The following is a 24,011-nucleotide window of genomic DNA, read 5'->3' on the forward strand; positions in this document are numbered from 1 at the left end:
AGCGTTATAAACGAGTACTTACTATGGTCATATTAACTTTTTAAACATTGTTTTTAAAATCGCAGGTTTTAGCTGGATTGTCTGTTTACCATCCAGATTAATGGACGTCTCTCTATTCTGTGACTGGCTATATAACATATCTGTTAAAGAAATAGACCAATCACAGACGTTCTGGATGGTTGTGGGAGGGGCTGATTTTCCCAACCGCTTATGATTGGCTCACGTGCAGACAACGCGATCCGAACTTGACATGTTTGGGATATATGACGGCAAATTTAGGCAACAACAGAGCCGTAGTAGCCAAGCACAGGCCCGCTAAAGAAGACCCTCGTCGCTTCTAAAATTCAATAAAGGTGAGTCGAGTCTCTCTTTAGTTTCACCTTGTTCCAGTTAGCAAAAGAAAGCGCGAATGAGAAGTTAATCCGGACGAAGTGTGATATTCCTGACTTTGCTAGCTTGTCTGAAGTGAAGCTAATTTAGCTTACTGTTCACAAAGCGCAGTTAATATTTAGCTTAAGCGCTGGTGTGCTGCTTGAGACCTCGGTGAAGTTCAAATGTGTGTAGAAGACTAGACTGTTCAGTCTATCTCCTCATCACAACACAGATGGTCTACTGCCTGATAGCTGCAACGGAATCAATCCGTACAAGTTACGTCATCCCAGTAGTACACATATGTACTTCATGAAGTTGTATGTGTCCGTTACACCTGTTAGGACCTGTTACTATAAGGGACATCCACATCTGGTCACCTCCTGTGAAACATGGTGGAAGCTCAGGAGCTGCTTTGCAGCATTTGGATTGTTGAGTTTTAACAGTCCTGGATTAAATAAAGATTTTAATTTCCAGAACGTCATATGAAAAGTGGAACACCATTAAATTAGAACATCAACATGTTTCCTTCATCCTTGAAAGTAAGATTAGTTCTAGTTACAAATCACAAAAATGAGCATCAATCCCATTTGAAATAAGAAAATACAGAAAATAAGATAAGACTGTAATCAAACGTATCCATCACAGTATGCATTCAGGGTCCAATGAAAAATGAAGCCTGTCAAGCCATTCTGGAGTGAAATGTGCTGTTCAGTGTCCAAAAGCTTGGTCTCAGTCTAATCATGGTCCTTTAAAATGAGATTAAGCTAGCAATACCAACAAATGGCTAAAAAAAACTGTCAACAGGTATAGGTTTTGTTGTAGTTTTTTTTTGTTCAACTGCAATTTAAAGTGGCAAAAATCTTAAGCCTTTTGGTAGCATTTCAGGTATAAATTGTTATGCTCTTTGAGTTTTAGCTTATTCTTTATGAAAAAAAGTTATTTTGTAAAAATGTGTTTTTTGTTTGTGTTTATATCGCTAATCTAGTTTATAGATTTGTGTTTTTAAACCATCAGATAAATAACAGAAAAATACACAGTTGTACATGAAGATCTAAAATGGAGGTTAAAAGGCTAGTTAGTAAGTGCGGTTGATTTCATTGTTAAAACAATGTGATTTTTTTATTTCTAATGTGTTTATTAGTTAATTTATAAGTTAAAGAGACTGATGGAGTTGTAACACAGGATTCTAAGCCACACAAAAGTCTAAAGTACAGAGCTCTGGGTTCAGTTCCATACTTCCTTTGTTTGAAATCACCATCACCTCAGGAACAGACAAAACCAAAATGTCCCTCACCCAGGCTTTTATACTATTTAAAGTAGGTAAAACCACTGAGGAAGTACGTGAGGTGCTTATAGTGTTTTCTAGACAGACAGACCCCCAAGACTTGACCTTTACATTCTCCTTCTGCATTATTTGTTTTCTGCAAGACTATAAACTAGTTTCACAACTTATCACATTTTTTGCTTTCCACTTAGGCAGCTTCAATACTCTGCACAAACTTCAGTAGCAATAATTCTAGTAAGCTTGTCCTCATATTATTACAGTCATTATAACAGTTAATGAATATATGCAAAGCATTAAAAGTTGAAAAGGATAAGAGCCATCTCTTTCCAGGGTATCCGCAGGTCCTTAAAAAGTCTTAAAAAGTCTTAAATTTGCTTTTCCAAATTTAAGGCCTTAAAAGTCCTTAAAAATGACAAATAATCCTTAAATAGAGTTTCCGAAGGTCTTAAATCACCAAAGACCCAATAAACAAGATTATTTTATTTCTATAAAAATTTAGGTGTTGGTGTTCAGCATTTTTTGTGTACGATATTGGCGTAAGCGGAACCGTACACATTCAGTTGGTTGTGAAAGGGGGCTTTTTTTAGATGAGCACATTAGCTGGCTAAGCTAGCGGGAGCTTGCGCCATGGGGAAGTGCAAGTTTAATGGTAACTGGATGGCTAATCCCACGTTCGCGACGTGGTTAGCACCGGTTCCAGGCAATAGCTGGAAATTATATCTTAAATGTAATTTAAAATATTGCTTAAATTTGGTCAAAGTGGCCTTAAAAAAGGTCTTAAAAAGTCTTAAATTTGGCTCTCTTAAACCTGCAGATGCCCTGTCTTTCTGTTAACACGGATGCTAACTGTTCCTGAGTGAGCAGTCTCCTCCCCCAAATCTGTGTGAGGCTGTGGAACAACAAACATTGGGAAGCAGCGTTGGGTTTCTCTCCTTGTTCACGCACGTCTCAATTACAAGCAGTGCTTGTATCGCAGGGTGGAGATCTGCCGGTGAGAAATGGCAGAGGGAGGATCATTTGACCCCTGCGAGTGTGTCTGCACTCAGGAATATGCCATGAGGCGCCTCATCAACCTGGTAAGCAATACCAATGGGACGCTATCTCAGTTCCTCGAAACAGTGCAGCAGATTTGACTACCAAGTTGAAGCATAGGGTTGAAGTATGCTAAATATGTAATGAGGCTGAAGTTAGTAGCAGATATTGTGGAAAGGAATTGAGGTTTTTATCAACTGAGTGATCAGGAAATCAAACATGAGACTGTGACACAGGGACAGGACACATCCTGGTTCCTGTTTGGTGTTTGTTCTTACTGTGCTGCCCTGTCTTGATGTCTACCTCTGCTTGGCTGTTCCATGTTTGACTTCACTGTGCTTGTTGGCTAGCACAGGCTCTAACTGGTGGACAGTGGCTCGACCAAAATGATGCGTTTTAGAATAAAAGACACCCACTTTGTCACCTGGTATCTGTTTCTATTTGACCTTGTTTTTTTTGTGTGTCTGGGTGTAACTTGTATGGCAGGTTGCAGTCATCTGGCTGAGAGCTTGATGCCACCATGAGCAATCTGATTTGCTTAACATATGAAAGGGCGTTGCCCAAATGAGCAGCAATTCTAATCTCTCTCAAAGCATGGAGGACCACGATAAAACGTTCCAACTTAATTGATTGGACATTTGTTTTCCCACACAAATGCTGATTTGATCCTTCTTTTTTCAGCTCAGACAATCTCAGTCATACTGCACAGACATCGAGTGTCCTCAGGAGCGTATGTACACCCCCATTTCTTTTTATGCACTTCATCCAACACTCAACTGTGTTTTCTTGTTAATCAGTGAAATGTGGGAGCAATCATCATCTTAGACTAGAATTTTTAGATTATCTGTGTAAATGTGACATTGTTTAACTTTACCTTTTTATGTGAATTTAAACGTATCTAATTAAATTTTTATTTTAAATTGGATGAAAAAATCTGCTGTTTTATGTTGTGACATTGATTTTAATGTTATGTTCTTGCTCCTGGAAAACACATTGCAGTGCTTCTGTGTATGAAATGTGCTTTATATAAAGCTGCCTTGCGTTGTTCTCAGTGCCGGGACCCAGTGGGCTGATGGGTAGAGGAGATGACCTGACCCTCCCCATGGTCCTGATGGGGTGGGTAGTAGTGGTTCTGGTCCTGTTTGTGCTGCGCCCATCCAGTCTCAGGGGAGCACGTCCTACAGGAAAGCCTTCTGGACCCCATCATGTGAGAACTACTTCCACACATCAACCTCTGCTCAACCTCTGCTTTTGAAACGGTGACTTCAGACATCAAATATTTGGGGCAGCAGTAGTTCTAGCGATGGGTACCAAATTCGGTACTTTTTAAGGTACCGACCGAATTCCATAGTACCGACCGAGCACCGATTCACGTCATTTCAAACGGTGCCTCGTTTCGGTACCCGTCCTTCATAATGAGAACTTGCCAAGACAGCTGCGCATGCGCAAGAGCGTTATGTCGTCGCTCGCTGCAAGCGAGTTGTAAACAGAGCAGCATGGTAGAAAGAACGCACGCTAAAGCTTGGGTCCACTTCACTAAATGTGATGATGAAACCAGCGACAACGATCTAAGTGAGACATCCTCATCTGCTCCAGTAGGTAAATAAAATGTTTAAGAAAACGTTAGCTTGATATGTTAGCTTCCGTTTTGCTAATGGTATGTTCGCTTGCTCCTCGGAACTCCGAATGTCTGACTAGAAGAACATGAACGCGCTCTAAAGTTTGGCTTCACGTTACTAAATGCGATGGGTGATTGGGTGAAAATGAAACCAGCGACAACGATCTAAGTGTGAGGCATCATCGTTTTAATCTGCTCCAGCAGCTAAATAAACTGTTTAAGATAACGTTAGCTTGATATGTTAGCTTCCATTGCCACCGTTGTTATCAGCTAATGGTGCGTTCGCTTTCTCCTCGGGAATTCTAACTTCCCAGTAGGAAAAATCAAATGAAAAAAGACGGCAAAAGGAATGAAGATACACAGTAAATTTAGTTCACAGTAAAGATGTTTGCTTCCGTTTAATTATCAGCTTATAAAACTACAAGGGCAATGTTAAAATACAAACAGTTGAATGTTATTTATCGTGATATTTATCAAATATGGTTATATATTGAGAAAAAAATATATTTAATTATAAAAGAGAATTAAAATAATAAACACTCAAAAGTATCAAATTGGTACCGTTAAGTACCGGTATCGATTCCTAGGTACCGGGAATTAGTACCAAATCGATTCAAATGTCAAAGGTACCCATCCCTAAGTAGTTCAGGAGGTAGAGCATTTTGTCCTGTATGCGGATGTTTGCAGGTTCAATCCCAGCTGCCAACAGAGAATGCTACTATTATGTACTTGGGCAAGACATTTAACCCTTGTTGCCTGCTGGTGGTGGTCTGAGGGACTGGTGGTGCCTGTGTTGAGGGATTTTGCGCCCCCTGGGGGTGCCAAATATACGACCAGGGGTGGGGTGGGGTAGGGCTGCTCAATTAATCGAATTTTAATCACGATTACGATCTGAGTTTTGAACGATTATAAAAAACATAACAAGCCGATTATTTGCTCCTCCCGCTTGAGCTGCCCTGAGTTGCAAATGAAGCGCTCCTCCACAGTGTTGCTAATTTAGCGACTTTGACGCTATTTCTAGCAGCTTTTTAGACCCCCTTCTTGACTTTTTAATCCTAAAAGTACCTAGCGAACACCTGAGAAACATCTCTGGTGACCCTTAGCTACTTTCTGGATAACTGTCGTCGACATTTCCTGCAGGTTAGCTAAACACTCCGCCTGTGCTCCGGACCGTTCTTCACAACATAAGGAAAGGGAATGATGCAGTGATGTGTCGGTCGCTAAAGACAGCTCTCGGAGCCGGCTCCCTGTTGGATTAACCAGAGTGAGTGACACACACACCGCACCTTCGGACTCCTGAGCAGCTAAAAACAGCTAAATGTGCGCGTGCAGCGTGCTAAACACACGTGCAGCTTGCCCCGATTGCTGTGAGACCGGGGTGGGGGGGTGGGGGGTGCAGCTGTGGTCGGGACAATTATTACATTAACTGATGGGCCTGTAAATAAATAGTTTATAAATAAGGTAGAAATAAGTTCCTCACGCTGATAACTAATCTCTCTGAGGACACAGTCCTACAGCACCTTGACACGACTCAATAAATGTTATGCAACATTTTGTGAACATCAATTTATTTGCATTTATTTGTTATAAATGCCACTGTATAATTCTTGCTGTCAGTATTTGCAAGATATTGGTATTTGGTTCTGTACTGGTTAGACTCAAGGTCTATAGCCCTTGGGTCATAGACTATGAGCTATAAGTATATTGGTCTTTCTATACTGGGAATCAGGAGTTCTTTTAGTGATCATCTTGTTTCTTATTTTTGTCCTGATTGTGCCCTGAGCAGTTTTATGACTGAATAAAAACAAATAAAATCAACATAAATTGAAAAATCGTCCTAAATAATCGTGATCTCAATTTCAGTCACCATAATCGTGATTATTATTTTTGCCATAATCGAGCAGCCCTAGGGTGGGGGAGTTGGTATGGGTAAGAATTTAGATGTTGCGGTATCAAGAGCAGAGGAGGGAGTTTGTATTCTCCGTCGGGGAATCTCAGATCTTTTGCCTGCCTCTGGAGGGGCGTGCCCCCACTAATTGAGAACCACTGGATTAAGATGTTTTAAAAAAACCAACGCACTGCAAGGAGATATGTTTGAGCTTTCTTTCAGTAATGGACACTATGGGGGGTGCTAAAAGCTAGCCAACTGCCTAGTATTCCTTTAAGACACTGATCTACAATTACTCCAGGATAAGATTAATGCTGAACTCTTGATACAAACCACTTGTAACTAGGGATGTTCCTGTCACGTTGTTTTGGTCCTGAACAGAGTCCGAGCCAGTTGATTTTGAGTATCTGCCGATGCAGAGTCCCGATCCATTACTTTAGCAATGCATTAAAATAAGAAGAAAAAGGGACAACATATCCAAGCTGATATAAACAGATAGTAATATATGCATGGTCCCCCCCCCCCCCCCCCATGACAACTGAGAAAAAAGAAATAATTTGGGTTGGTAACATTGCATATCACCTATCATGAATGCTTAAGCTTTAAACATTATCTATGCAAGATTGCAACTACTTCAAATTAAGTTGGTAACAGAAAGAAATGCCATGTTTAATGTATCTCCAGCAGCAGCTGAATGACTTTCTCCCTGAGATAATCCTATGACACCTTCAGGCCAAAGATAAATATTAAGCTCATGATGGGGAAGAAGTTTGATAAGTTCATAAATAGTACAAGTGAATTAATGATGAAGAGTAATGTTTTGGGTTTTGGTTTCGGAACTGCTCTGCTCTGGGTGGCTGCATGTTGGAGTAGCTCTGTTGACTATATGTAAGTTTTGCCTTTTTTGGACATTTTTTTCTTGTTTCTCAAGAAAAACTGTATTTTTTTGGACATTTTACTTTTCTGTTTCTGGTGCTGTGAAGCTTAGAGGATTTTTACTGCTATTTTTTCACTTTTTGAGCATTTGTTATAATGTGTAACCATGGCAACAAGCTGGTTTACAATCGGGAGCAGCTGATTAACATTGGAAAGGCTGAAATAATACCTCAACTGAAGCCACACATCCCAAATTAGCTAAAACGCAAGAAGCATGGGTGCAGAGCGGAAGCAAAACGGAGACGGAGAAAGAGGAAATTCAAACCATCTCTTCCATCGATCATAAAGGGCAATGTGAGATCACTGGCCAACAAGATGGAGGAACTCCAAGCCCTTTCAAGGACTCAGCCAGAGTATCGGCAGTGCAGTGTTATGTGTTTCACCGAGACGTGGCTGCAGGACTATATCCCCGATTCCAGCGTCTCTCTGCCAGGATTCCTGACTGTACGAGCAGACAGAGATCTGAAGAGGAGTGGAAAAGAAAAGGAGGTGGAGTGGCAGTGCTTGTCAGTAAAAGATGGTGCCATCCAGGTCATGTTTCAGTGAAATATCGTCTCTGCAGATCAGATGTTGAACTCTTGGCAGTAAGTTGTCGCCCATATTATTTGCCAAGAGAGTTCACCAGTGTTGTCTTGGCAATTGTTTATATTCCACCTTCAGCCATTGCTGAAAATGCATGTGATGCCATCAGTTCCGTTGTCGCTAAGCTGCAAACCCAGCACCCCAATGCATTTGTGGCTATATCTGGTGATTTTAATCATGCCTCGCTCTCTGCTACACTTCCAGCATTTCAACAGTTTGTCAGCTGCTCCACCAGAGAAAACAAGACATTGGATTTGTGTTATGCAAATGTAAATAATGCATACATGTCCAAAACAAGACCTCCTCTGGGACAATCAGATCACAATCTTGTTTTTCTCTGCTCAGAATACAAACCACTTGTTCAGAGGCAACCTGTGACAAGGAGAACTGTGAGAAAATGGTCACAGGACACTGAAGAAGACCACAGATTGGATGACTCTCTGCCAAGGATATGAAGAGGACATCAATGCCATGACTGGATATGTCACTGACTATATCAATTTCTGTGTGGACAACATCATACCCACCAGAACAGTGAGATGCTTCGCTAATAACAAACCCTGGATCACCAGTGAACTGAAGAATCTGCTAAATGAGAAAAAAGAGCCTTCAAGGAGGGAGACAGGGAATTATTGAGGAGTATACAGAAGCAACTGAAGATCAAGATCAGAGACAGTAAGAAGGCATACAGGAAGAAGCTGGAGAACAAACTACAGAGGAACAATATCGGAGATGTCTGGTCAAGGATGAAGAAGATCACAGGCTTCACGCAGAGGAAGGATTGCACAGATGGCAGCCTGGACACAGCCAATGAACTGAACAAGTTCTTCAATAGGTTCAGTTCAAGAACAAACCCAGCATCCTCCTCACCTGTCCCCAGCCAGTCAGATATCCCATCCTCCTCTAATCCAACATTTGCCTGTCACACGCCAGCTCTTTTGTCCTCTAGCGCAGTCATGGACTCTTCTGGTTCTATAAATCTGTCTTCAACCAAGTCTGGAGATGCTGCTGCTCTATTACCTCCCCCTCCCACCTATCTGTCTCTAGAAGTCAGGTGAAGAGGCAGCTGGAGAGACTGTAGGTCCAGATGGTGTCAGCCCCAGGGTACTGAAGGCCTGTGCAGAGCAGCTCTGTGGGATTCTGCAGCACCTCTTCATCCTCAGCGTGGCCCAGGAGAAGGTTCCAGTCCTGTGGAAGACATCCTGCCTTGTTCCAGTTCCAAAGAAAACTCGCCCATCAGTCAATGACGACTACAGACCGGTTGCCCTGACATCCCACATCATGAAGGTCCTGGAGAGACTCCTGTTGGTCCACCTGAATAAGCAAACTAGAACAGATCAGGACCCGCTGCAGTTTGCTCATCGCCATGGAGTTGGAGTTGAAGATGCCATCATCCAGCTGCTTCAACCAGCCCACTGTCATCTGGACAAAGCAGGCAGCACTGTGAGGGTCATGTTCTTTGATTTCTCCAGTACATTTAACACAATCCAGCCTGATGTACTTTGCCAGAAACTCCAGAAGACACAGGTGGGGGCCTCAACTATCGCCTGGATTAAAGACTACCTGACAAACAGACCACAGTTTGTGAGGCTGAAGAACTGCACATCAAACCAGGCGATCAGTAACATTGGAGCACCACAGGGGACTGTACTCTCACCATTCCTTTTCACCCTGTACACCTCAGACTTCCAGTACAAATCAGAGACCTGTCATCTACAGAAATACTCAGATGACTCTGCAGTTGTCGGGTGTATCAGAGATGGACAGGAAGCTGAGTACAGAGAGCTGGTGGAGCGCTTTGTGGCATGGTGTGGAAACAATCATCTGACCTTGAACGTGAACCAAACAAAGGAGATGATTTTAGACTTCAGAAGAAACAGGGTGGAGTCAAACACTGTTTCCATCATGGGAGAAGAAGTGGAGGTGGTTGAGGAATACAAATACCTTGGAGTTCACCTGGACAACAGACTGGACTGGAGAAAGAACAGCGAAGCCGTTTACAAGAAGGGACACAGCATACTGCACTTCTTGAGGATGCTTAGGTCCTTCAATGTCTGTAGCAAGATGCTGCAGATCTTCTACAAGTCTGTTGTTGAGAGTGTAATCTCTTCAGCCATCGTCTGTTGGGGTAGCAGCATCAGAAGCAGGGACCTGAAAAGGCTCAACAGCCTAATAAAAAAGGCTGGTTCTGTTCTGGGGACGACTGTGGAACCACTGGAGGAGATAATGCAAAGAAGGATTCTCCAACAGCCATTGTAATATACAACAACACTTTGATGACTTGATTATTATTATTATTATTATTCTGAGCTACTACAGCAATCAATTTCCCTCTGGGATTAATAAAGTATATTTGAATTGAATTGAAAATGGATCAAAGTGAGACATTGCTGTTAAAAATAATCTTACTTTGTAACGTTTTGCATAGACAATATAAGTGTTCACACCTCAGACCATCACTGATTCCAAGACCACCTAGTTTCCGTTTTATGTTTATGTATTTAGCAGACGCTTTTGTCCAAAGTGACTTACAAGTGATAATCGGCATTTTGCCCTTGAGGCTAACAACAACAGTAACAACAACAACATTGACATCAGTTATGGAGAGGAGGGAACAAGGAGTGGACAGTAGAGAGGTGGGACGCGTGCAGGCAAGATGCTCTCTGAAGAGCAGGGTCTTCAGGAGTTTCTTGAAAATAGAAAAGGAAGCCGCAGTTCTGGTAGTGTTAGGAAGGTCATTCCACATTTGTGGAACGATGCATGAGAAAAGTCTGGATTGTCCTGAGTGTGGTGTAGGCACTGCTAGCCGACGATCCTGTGATGACCGGAGCGGCCGGGCCGAGATGTAAGCCTTTGCAAGAGGATTCAGGTAGATGGGAGCTGTACCGTCTCGGACATTGTATGCTAGTGTTAGCAATTTGAATTTTATGCGTGCTGCTAGCGGTAGCCAGTGGAGCTCAATGAACAGAGGGGTGACGTGTGCTCTTTTAGGTTGATTGAAGACCAGACGCGCCACTGCGTTCTGGACCATATGAAGAGGTCTCACAGTACAGCCTGGAAGACCAGTTAGAAGAGCATTGCAGTAATCGAGGCGGGAGATGACAGTAGATTACACCAGGAGCTGGGTGGCATGTTGTGTTGGGTATGGTCTGATCTTTCGTATGTTATACAGTGCAAAGCGGCATGAACGGGCAACAGTGGCAACGTGATCTTTAAAGGCCAGGTGTTCATCAATCACAACACCCAGATTTCGAACTGCCTTTGAAGGAGCCAGAGATGGGAAGTCATTTTGGATTGAGATATCGTGCTGTATGGATGGTTTTGCTGGGATGAAAGTAGTTCAGTTTTAGAGAGGTTGAGTTGGAGATGGTGGGATTTCATCCATTTTGATATGTCGGAGAGACTGTTTGATATTTGTGCAGAGACAGTGTGGTCGTCCGGTGGAAATGACAGATAGAGCTGGGTGTCATCTGCATAGCTGTTAAAAATAATCTTACTTTGTAACGTTTTGCATAGACAATATAAGTGTTCACACCTCAGACCATCACTGATTCCAAGACCACCTAGTTTCCGTTTTGTGTGTGTGTGTGTGTGTGTGTGTGTGTGTGTGTGTGTGTGTGTGTGTGTGTGTGTGTGTGTGTGTGTGTGTGTGTGTGTGTGTGTGTGTGTGTGTGTGTGTGTGTGTGTGTGTGTGTGTGTGTGTGTGTGTGTGTGTGTGTGTGTGTGTGTCACATAGCTACAGGCTCTATGAACAGCAGGGCAAATCCCTAATTATTCACAAGTTGTCCCAAATAAAATGAAAATATCTAAAAAAGTAAACATCAGATTTGTCATATTTTGGCATTTTGAAAGAGAAGAACCAAAGAACAAAAGAGTTTGTGTAATTTTCGCACGGTACATAAAAGTTGGGTCACTGAAGCAGTAAAAACAGACATTTTCTGAGGTTACATTTTAAAATGATACTTTGATTTTAAAATGTGGAAAAAACTGCAATTTCTCGAGCCAATACGTGCTAAAATGACCCTGTACATGGTTAATGAAAGGCCCTATTGCCTCCTGTGGCCAGAATATTCCACTTGCAACTTCATACTGGTGGGCTGCTTGGAGACTGCTCTGTTGAGAAAATTGAGCTTACCTACTGCACTCCAGTCTTCTTCCAGTATGTGTCCTGCATGTTTTAGATCATGAACACAGCTTATTTGTTAAATTTAGTGATGAATCCCTCCTGTAGACACTAAGGAAGGCTGGGAGAAGTTTCAGCTGTTGGATTACGGTGTTTAAAAAGTTCTACAAACGGACACTGAGGACTGCTATGAGCAAGCCAAAACTGCTTAGTTCCCCTTTTAAGGCCAATATTGGTCGATAATATTAGTTGACCAATACTGGACTTCCCTAGTATTTGTACATTTCTTTATGTATTTATGTCATCTGTTTATCATATGTGTGTCAAAAACAAATGTGTACAGCAGATTCCTCAAGGTAGTTAAAACTGATCTGTTCTAACTTCTTAGTTTGTTATCGATCTGATTACTGACCAGCTGTATGGCTGCACAACTTAGCTGTAAAGCCTGTTCATGTTCAGGTTTCCTGTGTGACTTTAGGTGGGTTCAGCAAATCCAGCATGTTTTACACTAATTGGTGTTTACCAGCTCTATTAATGAAGATCTAGCTAAATGGTGTGTACATAACCCATATTTTCAGGCATACGAAAGGTGTAAGGTTCATAAACATGATATCAGATGACCAGTTACCATCGTAAGTCTTGGGATGACCATTTCTAATAAAAAAAATAAAGTTTTAGTCAATACATTTTGAAAAAGGCTTTATTTGCTGTTGTGACACAAGAAATTTTCCATCTTATCACCTCATTAGTTCCTGTTGGTCCTTGGAACTATTGCTGGTGTATTTCATTTAAACACAGCTACATTTCTGCTCCCTACACAAACCAGTTGAAGCGTTTTAGTTCAGTAATTTAACGACCTGTGACTGATTCAGCATTTACATTTAGTCCTGCCTTTTCCAGTGGCTATCTGTAAATTTACTCCAGCATTGAATAATTGAATAACAAAAAGTTGAAAGGAGTTTGGAGATCAGTATTGCTACATAACCTGTGTTATTTAAAAAAAAAGAGTTTACTGCTAAGTTTTAGCATTACTTGTTCAAATTTAGTGATATCTTGGTACTTTAGAGGAGCAGAGGGTTCAAATGTTTTTTGATGTGCTCTTTTTTTTCTGTTTTTTTTCCTTTGGGTTTTCAGAGTGAAAGAAGGGAGCCTCCAGCACCACCTGTGGACTAATAATGGAGTCATAACACCAGCAGTTGGATAGGAGCAGCACATCAGGCTGTAAACGTTACCAGGACAACAGCATCTCTGTCAGCTCTCATCCACATCTTTTTTCTTTATGATATTATTTGATTCTGGTTTCAGGAGCCCATCTGACTTGGACTGTTTTACATCAGAACACAGCATAGGTGTTACTGTTATAATCATTATGGTAAAAGGGCAAGTTTTTATAATTTATGTAACCAATAAGGGAGAAAATGTCTAAATGAGAAAACTTCTAAATATATTTTCAAAAAGTATAAGTTCAAGTAAATAGTGAAAATGTAAGCGAAATGTACCATAAACTCTAATACTTTTGTGTTTTAATGTTAAGAAGCAGATGATAAAAAGTACTATTGTGTTAGTTGGGCTCCTTGAGTTGTTTCACCCGTTCTTAGGTCCAGGTTTGAAGTTGGTCCTGGGTCTGTCTCTGGTGTCCACGCATGCTTAGAAACTCGGGCATGACAGAATGTATCACATGGTCTGAGCAGAGGGGACAAAGGGAATCCTAGGACATCCTTGTTGGGTGGGTACATGATTGTTTCCATGCTCCCTCAGTAGATGAGCGGTGATGGGTTCCTGGGTCCTACTCTAACATTCCACTTTTTCTGTTTGAAAGCTAAAACTTTGATCACAACCAGCAAAGTCGTATCTCATCAAATAGTTAGACACAATAATAAAACCAGCATGATTACCAAATTGTCAGGTTTGCGTTATTACGTGAGCTTGTTTATGCAAATCTGGCCCTTTAGAAAGTTTAGATTGTGGTTAATTACAGGGTAAGGTTTCAGGACAAACTCAAAAAAAAGTATTCAGACACATGGCGAAGAGTTTTTGTGTACTGTAAATAATTTTGTAGTTTAAAGAATTTGTAATGTATACTAAAAACTGTATTTTATCAGCCCATCTGTTCCCTCCGGAGGGTCTGATGTCCTGATTCAACAGAACTCCTGTATTGTGCCAGACTTAATTGAATTGAAAGGTTTATATTTCAACTGTGCCAATGTGGATTTTTAGTTTTGATATTTAAAGCCCTTTATGCAAACGGTTTCTTTCCAAAAGTCTGTATTTTTTCATTGATTTTACTGGATTTGTATGTTAGTCTCCTGTTGGTCTCTTGCACCCATTTATCTAAAACCATAATTCAACACACAAGTTCAGTCCCAATGTATCAGTTTTTTACTGAAACAATATTCTATAGCTTTTCAACATTTTCCTTTCTTCTCAAGATATATTGTGAGCATCTATCTGTGTCTTGATTGACCATTAAACTGTATCTGGGCTTTGGGTTACTTCCAGAATATCAGAAACCTCAATGTATTGTTTTAGGACCTGTTTCGTACTTTCAGATATGCTACTCCTTGTTTTTATACCAGATGTCTTTACTTCTTATATAACTTTTAGTTGTATTTTGTGTGGTAAAGCAGGGAGCAGCTGTAACAATTACAATAAACTTTGGCATTCATATACAATAAATTAGGAGGCCAGACTTTCTCAGAGATCTGTAAGAATATTTAGTATGACAGGAGACTTCAAATGATAATGTAACAAGAGTTAAAGGGCTTGAGCTACGCACTTTTCCTACAACAAAACAAATAAAAATCAAAGTCTAAATATCTTGTCTTTGTTTTATTATGAACCCACACTTTTCTGTCTTAACATTTCTATCTGCATAACTGTGTCCAAAATGTTTCAGTTTTATGCAAAATGTTTAAAATCCATAGAATTGTAGTTTTGCATTCTTCATATTTTCTCAGGTGGATTGAAAGTCAACTCTCACCTATAATATCTATAAAAGGTTAGGTTAAAGCTTTGTTTTCTATCATTTGTTTTCTCTTGTTTACCTTTTTTTGTTTGAGGATTATTCATTTTTAAAATTCTTTCAAAAGCAGTGCAAAAATATAACGTGCCTCTCAATTTAAAAGGAGTTTATTTTTGGTCTGTCAATTATGGGTATGTTCTGACCAGGGGTCTCATTTATCAAACATTGTGTAGAATCCTTCCTAAAACTGTACTTGCGCCAAGTAGGTTTGTGATCTATCAAACATGGAGGACGCACAGCTGCACGCAATCTCCGCTCCATAAATCGGAGACTAACGAGAATTTTTCTCAGCTGCATTTTAGTCACATCCCGCCCTCACCACGCCCACTTACTGCCATAAATAATCAATGCAAAGTGCCTTGTGGATCTCATGCATATACATAAGCCAGCTGTTGCAGCGCTCTGCCATTGACGATGGCGACCGTAGATCAAGGCAGATCAAAGAAGCGCAATTTCACAGAAGCAGAAGTTGAGGTACCTGTGGGTGAGGTGGAGAAATGAAAGGAAGTGCTTTTGCAAAACAAATAAGAGAAAATCCACGGAGTGGCACAGCGTTACTGAAGCCATCAATGTTGTGGATTCTTCAGAGAGATCTGTGGCGGATATAAAAAAATGGTCCAGTCGGGATTCAATCCCCAGACTCCCAGGTGAAAGTCACGCACGCTAACCAGTCAGCCAAACAGAAATCTTCCTTGTCTAAGTAGCCTGGGCGCATGATCAATCAGGTCACAGTGACAGGACACACACTGTCAGACACATTCAAGCCCCCACATTGCGGGTCAAAAATTGAGGCCAACACAGAAGTGACAAAAATTGCAGTTCCACCCTCATCCGCTGGGGGGCTGGTGTCAGAAGCGAGCAAATCCTCATTGACTCCCATGTTAAAAATACCAATTTCACAGCAGAAATAAACATGTTTACAGCCTGGTACCAAAACATGTTTTTGGTTTAAATGATCTAGTTTACACTCATGACAACTCTGAGGGGGTGAATTTTTTTTCTCACTCTTCTGTTTGTGTATTAAAAGCCTAAAATTCTGTATAATTAATGAGCATCAGACCCACGTGACCTGACCACAGAGCTAGCTCCATGGAAAGGCCTCAGTAGAGCCTCGGCCTGGCTTGGAAACTGCTCCTGGATTTTGAGTCTCTGTGTTTGTGTGTTCTTGTTTGGATATTTTTTGTGCAATTGTTGGACAAAATGACTTGCTGTGGCATTAATTGCACTAATAGGGCGTCCAAGGAGTCTCCACTTCATTTTTTCGGTAAGTAAAATTATATTTATGTATTTTAGGTCATTGCCGAGCTGAGCTTAGATTTTAACATGTACTGTTTAACCATGAAATTTAAATGTAATAGGGTAAAACCCAGTGCATTTAACATAATGCTGCACTTAAGAAAATGGGTTGAAATATAACATGTTGGTGGAGCTGGGTTCCAACTATCGGCTTGTGGAGCTCTCGGGAGACCGATGTTTTCCATCCGGTTCTCCCCTCCCCGCAGCTCAGCGCATCTCTGTCTGATCGCGGCTTCTGTGTGCTGCGCGGGCTGCCGGCTTGTGGCGCTCTGTGATGGAAACCTTTCCACCCGGTTCTCCCCAGCGGCAGCTCTGCGCATCTCAGATCGCAGCGGCGCTTGTCTGCTGTGCGGCTGCCGGCTTGTGGAGGTCTCGGAGACCTCTGTGTTCCACCCAGTTTTACCCAGGTGGCCACCACCGCCATTTTGACCGTGTCACAGGTTCCATCAAGCCCAGACAATTCCACAAAAGGGAAGAGAGGTGGAGCTGAGGGTGGGGCTTTATGGCTGGGATCAACTGACAACACCCGGTCGAACTAGCTACAAGCTAACCTGAAGCTAACCCAAAGCTAATGCGGAGGTGGGAGCTAAGCTAACGGAGGTAGCAACCTAGCTACGACCGGAGTTAAATGTGCACCACACCAGAGCTTCTGAGTCAGAGATACGCCGGGCTGGGTAAAACCGGGTGGAACACAGGTCTCCGAAAGCTTCACAAGCCGACAGCGTGCGCAGCAGTCAGAGATGCACCGAGCTGCGGGGAGGGGAGAACCAGCCGGCAGCCCGCACAGCAGACAGAAGCCGCGATCAGACAGAGATGCGCCGAGCTGCGGGAAGGGGAGAAGAGGCGTGGGTCTGAGGCGGCGGTCACGTGGGTCGGATGCTCATTAATTATACAGAATTTTAGGCTTTTAATACACTTCAGAAGAGTGAGAAAAAAATTCACCCCCGTCAGAGTTGTCATGAGTGTGAACTAGATCATTTAAACAAAAAACATGCTTTGGAACCAGGCTGTAAACATGTTTATTTCTGCTGGGAAATTGGTATTTTTAACATGGGAGTCAATGAGGAATTTGCTAACTTCTGACACCAGCCCCCAGCGGATGAGGGTGGAACTGCAAGTTTTGGTACTTCCGGGTTGGGCTCAATTTTTGAGCTGCATTGTGGGGGGTCTTGTTCTGTGTGAAAACAAAGCAGTACAACTGATAAAGCTGCAGGATTTCATAATTGTATCCTTCTCAGCAGCAGCGCTGCAGGTGCTCTCCATGTCCAAAATGTGCGTATGCCAGGTCCTTAGTCAATTTAAAGTTGCGCACATTTTTCCGCTAAGTTCTTTCATATATCCCAAAGTTTGCGTGGAAAGTTGCTTACGCAGTTTTCCGACCCCGTTTTGTGCGTAAGCAAGCTTGATAAATGAGGCCCCTGACTCCCGTCCCTTCCGTTATTCTGGGCATGCGCCTTGTGAAAAATGAACCTCGCTCGTTTCCCTGGTTACCGGTAACAGCCACGTTAGCTTAGCAGGCTACGCTACTCTTGCATCTGGCTACGTAACCCGTGTTATTAAGCTGCGTATAGTTTATAGAAGCGTGAAAATACATTCCAGTTAACGTCAGTACGTGTGGGTTAGGGTTAGGGTGAAAAGTTTTATTTTTATTTTTTTCAAAAGAATTGGTTTAGAGGCCGACTTACGTCCGCTGACACTAGCTAGCATGCTAATCTATTTCTCCGTGCTTTTATTTATAGTTCGGTTATGACAGATCAAGAGGTCAGGACACTCGCTTATTCTAAAAGCCCCAAAACAACAAAAAGAACAACATTTCAGGTGAGGTCTTTACTTTTTTCACTACGCAGTTATTTAGATAAATGAAAGGAATAAAATCTAACTAGCCTGGTTTGCATGGTTGTTATAAACAGTTGAAGTGTAATTGTTTTGTTTTAGGATGAACTTCAAGCAGCTGTGTTCGCCAGGACAAGCAAAACAAAAGCAGAACCATTCTCTAAAGACACGAATGAAGTTGAGGATGGTAATCATCAAAATATCCAGAACTTTCATCCCCACCAGTGTGTGAATGTGTGTGTGAATCAATGACTGATTGTGTTGTAAAGCGCCTTGGGGGGTTTCAAGAACTCTAGAAGGCGCTATATCAAATACAGGCCATTTACCATTTTACTCTCCATAGTTATAAAACGTGCACGTTTCATTTGATGTTTTTGTTTAATGTCTTTTCTTCTCTTTCATGTTTTTGTTTTTTAGAATTGTTGAACAAACTTCTTCATTCAAGAAAAAAGAGGATTGATGCCTTTAAGGCTTCAAAGAATAAAACCAAGTTGAACAATTTTGATCTTTCAGATGACGAAGATAAAGATAGCAGACCCAAGAAAGTTTCATTCCTGAAATCTCAAAAGAATGGCTCTGACTCCCAAAACCAAACGGCTTCAGAGCATCATGAAAACAAGGCATCAGAGTCCTTCAGTAGTGAGTCAATATCCTCAAAGCACTCCACAAACCTCAGTGAACAAAATTTACAATCTACAAATGAGGAAGCTACCGATTCTCTAATGACAAGGAAGACTTCAAGTAGGTCGTACCAAACGTCAGATGATTCGCTGACTTTGCCGCTACCATCTGACGGCAGTGTAGTGGAAGCTCCAGGGCAAGAGAAGGAGATTGTTGCTGTGGCCGAAACCTCTGACACTCCTCAGTCATCAACATCTTCCTTCAACAACAATATTTCAGCTGGTTTGTTCATTTAAACAAAATGTCAGTTTATTAAGCAAGTTGTACTGATCCTTATCAAGGTTTTTTATTCTGTGTTCTCCAGAGTGTGTGGCAGAGAGGGAGCCTCCCAAACCCAAACCTCGGCAGAGGACCTTTGGATTAAATTCACACACCTCGGAAAAACCTGTTGAAGAAACTGAAACTCAGGATCCAAACCGACCCCAGACCTCTTCTGTGTCAGTTCTCTGCTCGACGGATACATCCAGCCACAATAATGTAAGATTCATGTGTTTATTTTACTGCTTACATTTAAAGATTTTAATTGGAAAGTACACCAATGTTTCTTGTATCATTTGCTGGCAGTGGACAGATCAAACAAACTCACCTGTCCTCAACAAATCTTCATACCAGAGCACACAGTCACAACTGCAGTCCACATTTGATTCCGTCTCCAGAGGTAATTCATGATAATCTCTCAATTCTAACAAAGATTAATGTAAAATGTAATAATATAGATATGTGATTTACTGCGTCAGATGATGGAAAAGAAACTGAGGAGAACTATTCTACATCATTTGAAGAATTTAATGTAAGGTCATTTGTACATTCTTTAGTATGACTTTTACATTAATAATTAAAAAGGGATTAATTAATTTTTCTCAGGGATGCTCCAGAGACCTCTCAACTCAACTCTCTTGTGACCCTGATAACAGGTGAGCATGCAGGTTAAACTAACAGATACTTCTTTGAAACAGGAAGTTGGCTGAACATCACATTGTCTTTCCAGTTCGCACTCCAAGAAGACTGCGAGGTCTCAGAGTGTCGGCTCCAAAAAGATGGAATCAAATTATTTAGGGAATCTCAAAGTTCTGGACCGTAAAATCTCCTTACAAGAATCTCAGCCACAAGCAGCAGAATCCCTCAGAGCAGCGGTTTACCAGGTCAGACTGAGTCGTTGATGGCTGTTTCAGAGCAGCCTACTAGGCCACAGTTCCAGCCTTACAGCCCTGACAGCAACTTTTTTATTTTAACCTTCTTTAAAATAGTTTTCTTTGTAACGGTTGTATTCAAATATGCAACTGGCAATCATTAGTCTGTGAAAAAGTTATTTAGAATCAATATATGTCATAGGAGGCCCTTTGAACAACCTAAGTTTGGAAAAACAGAGACTGGTTCTCACCAAACTGATGAGAAGGCCAGAAACAGCGTTTGGCATCAAGTTAAATCTTTAAAAAAAACTTTATAGTATTTCATGAGAACTGTTGTAAATTTCATATTTTGTATGTCTAGTTGTTTTTCTATGATTGTTTGGTTCTGCAATAAGTTGGGTTTAGGGAAATATGCCAGTTTGTTTCCGGCTGAAATTGCTTAAATGTGTGAAATGTACGGCAACATCAAGACTATAAAACAGCAAGTGTGGTACAAATTGGCTGACAGCTTATGAAAAACCCACATTCGAAATCTCAGACATTTAGAATATTGTGCAAAGGTTCAATATTCTAGACTCAAAGTCTCACATTCGAATTAGCTAATGAATCCATAACACCTGCAAAAGGTTCCTGAGCCTTTAGATCAGCGGTATTCACCTGGATTTATCCAAGGACCAGAGTTTATTCTATCAGACACTGTTAGGGCCAGGTGATCTTCTAAAATACATTTTTATCATAATTGTATCTTAACATATTAATGTTAGTTATATTAATTTTCCTCCCAAATTTCAGTTATTAATTTTTTTTAGCATTTTTCAGTGTTTATGTTCATATTTCCCTAACTAACTCAAGCTACTAGGAGGGGACCTTTGTTTTCCACCTGTTGCTTCATACTCTATTGACAGCAGCAAAAAATAGATAAAACCCTTAGCTACATCAGCTGTTGTACAAGTACAGCCATGCTATTGACAGAGCCTAGAAATAAATGAGTGTATTTGGGGTTTGCTGGCCTTTGAGTGTGTCGCTTTATTTACTTTGTAAAGTCCGAGAGATCTACACTCTGTCGGATCAGAAGTTAAAGATGTGAAACATTGAAAAATTTCTGCAGAGTTATTAAAAAAGAAAAACTGAAATATGACATGGTCCTACAACCCGCTCAACCACTTGAGCTACTGCTGCCCCACTGACAGGGGTCTGAATACTTTCCGTCACCACTGTACGTCACATTGTCACATAATATTCATGGACTTGTCTATCTTGACTCACAACAAGGAAGGATGTTGGTTTAGCGTCCAGGAAACAGCAGAGAACGTCTCTGCTTGTAGAAGCTAATCGTTAGCATTAGTAACTCCACCACACAGCAGAACTCCTTCAGGCCTGTGTTATTTGTTGAGATAAAACATCAACGTCACAGGACAAACTGACCCAGTGAGTCTTGGTGCTGTTAGCCAATCTGAGGCGAGATCTCCAAATATCAGGAAACAAGACTCCAAGTCCTGCCGTGTTCAGCTCTCCTCTGATGAGGCATTTTGCTAGTTCCTGAAGCGAGCACAGCTGAGGATTTATTCCCTCCTGACTATGACTTACAAGGCAGATACTGCAAATGTATTCATTAGATGAATGTCCCATACCTTTAAGAACATTTCAGATTTAGCAGAAGCAGCTATAGACATAACATGTGATGCAGTTTCCAGTTTGTAATTCAAGAGGGCGTAATGGTGATTAAGTTCACAAGTTTGCTCTCCAGTTCAGTCATCACTGCAAACCTGAACCAGCTGTTTGGAGACAAAGGAGGGGAACAGGAAAAGGGTTGTTTCTCACCTGATCTCAGTTAAAACCTAGTGAGAACATGTAATTATGATGTTCAACAGAAGTAGAACAGTGTCTTATAATAGAATAGAAAATAATACTTTATTCATCCCACAGTGGGGAAATTCACTTGTTACAGCAACACAAATACTTAAGAGATAAATTTGAAGAAAAATAACAAAGGTACATGTTTATACACATGAGCACTGAGCTAGTATTGTAACCTTCGACCGCTAAAAACTTCGAGAAAAAAAAAGAAAGTTTGGGTTCCACTGTAAGGGACACAGACATGCTATGTAAATCCGGTATTGCACACATACCGAGTATTGCATTGATGTTATTGTGTTGCCAGTACAACTTAAAATGAGTTTATTACATAGATGTAACAGTAATACCCTTCTTAATGCAATTACATCTAAAGGAAGAGTTGCAAATCGTTAGAAGGCATGACTCATTATATGTTCACAGCATTAAGACAAAGTCCGTGTATTTATGTCTGCGTGTTAACGCTATAACTCCAGCTAAAATCCTGCTTGTGTTTTAACAGGAATGGCTTAAAACAAAAAGAGAAACATTAAGACAAAACGTCCAGCTAAAGAAGAAGGAGAAACTTTTAAAAGAAAAGGAGAAAATGGTGATTACAGTTTATCGTCTCTGAGGTTATAATAAACCAAATGAATGCTGCTAACCCTCTCTCTGTTAACAAGCAGGAGCAGGAGGCTAAAAGGGAAAGTGCTGTTGCCTCCTTCAAAGCTTGGGAGGAGAAGAAGGCAGAAAACCTCAGAGCCAAAGCAAATGAAATGAGCAGGAGGATTAGAAAAGAACAAAAAGCTACGGAAGACAAAGAAGAAAAAAGACAGTCTGCCAAACAGGTGAAGTGTTTATCAGATGTGGATTCATCTGGAGGCTGACGTGAACGACTGTGCATTAATATGATGCTCATCTGCACTTCTGTGGTGACGATGAAGGTGTTTGAGAAATGGAAGCAGGAGCAGGATCACCTGCTGAGAGAAAAGTACAGACAACAGAAAGATGCTGAAAATAAGCTCCTGCTGCAGAAACAAGAAAAGAAGGAAGAAAGGAAGATGGAGAGTAAACTGGCCTTTTCTGACTGGTGGGTGCAAATCTTTATCATCTTCAGCTCATATTTATTAGTTATGAAATTATAATACTTTTGTTTAAACTCTAGATGGAAATGATGAACAGAAAACATTTTTAAAATCTCTAATTTACTTATCAGAATAACATTTATTTTTCAGAATTATCAATGCCTCCTTTTTAAATGTTTGCACATGAAAACCACATGATGTGGCTGCAGATGTTTCTTCTCCCTCTTATATGATTCTGTTTCCATGGTGGTCACAGCTGGATTTTCATGTTTCACCGCCCCTATCTCTTCACTGAACACCCCAGTAATGAGATAACTCTCGCCTCGAAGCTGTGTTTTATCTGTCTTTTAAACCTGATTAAGGTGTGAAAGGAAGAAAGGTGTTTTCCATGAAAAACTCAAGAAGGAACGCAAAGAAATCCAAACGAAAGTAGAAGAGGAGCAGTACATGAATGAGGAAAAGGAAAAAATGGCTTTGGAAATGTATGAAAACTGGCTGGTAAGAAAAACTGTGTTTACTTATTATTTCCTCTCCAAAGCTATTTTACGGACAATGTTTGTGACGCATGATGTTAATAATCAATGTAACTTTAATTGAACTGCAACATTATTCATTAATTTATTTGTTTTTCAACAGAAAAGAAAGGATCTTGAGCAGAAGAGAACAAGAGAAGAAAGACGAGTACGAGAAATAATCCAGGACAGTCCTCCCCCGCCATGGAGCCCCCCGAATAAAACTGTTCCGTTTAAAAAATAACAGTAAATTTGTAACATAGAACCACCAGAACATTAGTGTTTTACATTTAAAGTTTTTTCTTTTTCTGAAATTTGTTTAATAAAGAGAGAGAGGTTGTTGTTGTTTTTTTGCCAACTTTTAAAACCAGCAGCTTTAATGAACTGTTTAGCAGTTTTAAATGCTATATGAAATGTTATTTACAACTTGACATGATGTATTTGTTCAATAAATGTGGTTGGTGTTATTTATGATTCATCAGTGTGACACCTCAAGTTTCAACACTGAAAATAAATAAATATTTACAACTCAAACACATAAATGCCATTTTGTGTTCAGTTGTTTTTAAGGTACCCATCTTTTATCTGTGTTATGATCAAAAAGTGCTTAGAGAAATAATGTGTTAATAAAGCAAAGCAGCGGAAGGAGGAAATGGGGAGAATGTCCTGCATCAGGCTGTCACATACTCGAATGTATCCAATGATTAGAAACATGTTATACCTGAATAAAAATTTCCTAGGAAATCATAAAGTCGTTGTGCCTGGATACTATAAGTAAAAACA

At 40.8% G+C, this 24,011-nt stretch overlaps 2 protein-coding genes across 5 annotated transcripts; both read left to right on the forward strand.

Moving 5' to 3' along the window:
* The first annotated feature begins 223 nt into the window (after positions 1-223).
* On the forward strand, positions 224-13,784 carry smim14 (small integral membrane protein 14). Of its 2 annotated transcripts, XR_011521269.1 has the most exons (6): positions 224-353; positions 2,634-2,733; positions 3,371-3,419; positions 3,742-3,896; positions 5,448-5,571; positions 12,971-13,099. XR_011521269.1 is itself a non-coding variant. In XM_015954149.3 (5 exons), the coding sequence occupies exons 2-5, from the start codon at positions 2,656-2,658 to the stop codon at positions 13,007-13,009; spliced, it is 321 nt and encodes a 106-aa protein (XP_015809635.1). In that variant the 5' UTR covers positions 224-353; positions 2,634-2,655; the 3' UTR covers positions 13,010-13,784. The 2 variants fall into 2 exon arrangements, 1 of the variants encoding a protein (XP_015809635.1); XM_015954149.3 differs by lacking the exon at positions 5,448-5,571 and having other exon boundaries at positions 12,971-13,784.
* Positions 13,785-17,672: 3,888 nt separating this feature from the next.
* map9 (microtubule-associated protein 9) lies at positions 17,673-23,770 on the forward strand. Of its 3 annotated transcripts, none has more exons than XM_015954143.3 (13): positions 17,673-17,972; positions 18,090-18,174; positions 18,405-18,890; positions 18,973-19,145; positions 19,233-19,326; positions 19,406-19,458; positions 19,533-19,582; positions 19,657-19,810; positions 22,155-22,241; positions 22,315-22,479; positions 22,576-22,721; positions 23,079-23,214; positions 23,353-23,770. In XM_015954143.3, the coding sequence occupies exons 1-13, from the start codon at positions 17,901-17,903 to the stop codon at positions 23,470-23,472; spliced, it is 1,821 nt and encodes a 606-aa protein (XP_015809629.3). In that variant the 5' UTR covers positions 17,673-17,900; the 3' UTR covers positions 23,473-23,770. The 3 variants fall into 3 exon arrangements, with proteins under 3 accessions (XP_015809629.3, XP_015809630.3, XP_015809631.3); XM_015954144.3 differs by having other exon boundaries at positions 22,318-22,479; XM_015954145.3 differs by having other exon boundaries at positions 18,501-18,890.
* The last annotated feature ends 241 nt before the right edge of the window (positions 23,771-24,011 follow it).

This window comes from Nothobranchius furzeri, chromosome 7, assembly GCF_043380555.1.
Source record: "Nothobranchius furzeri strain GRZ-AD chromosome 7, NfurGRZ-RIMD1, whole genome shotgun sequence".
In the NCBI taxonomy this organism is placed as follows: domain Eukaryota; kingdom Metazoa; phylum Chordata; class Actinopteri; order Cyprinodontiformes; family Nothobranchiidae; genus Nothobranchius; species Nothobranchius furzeri.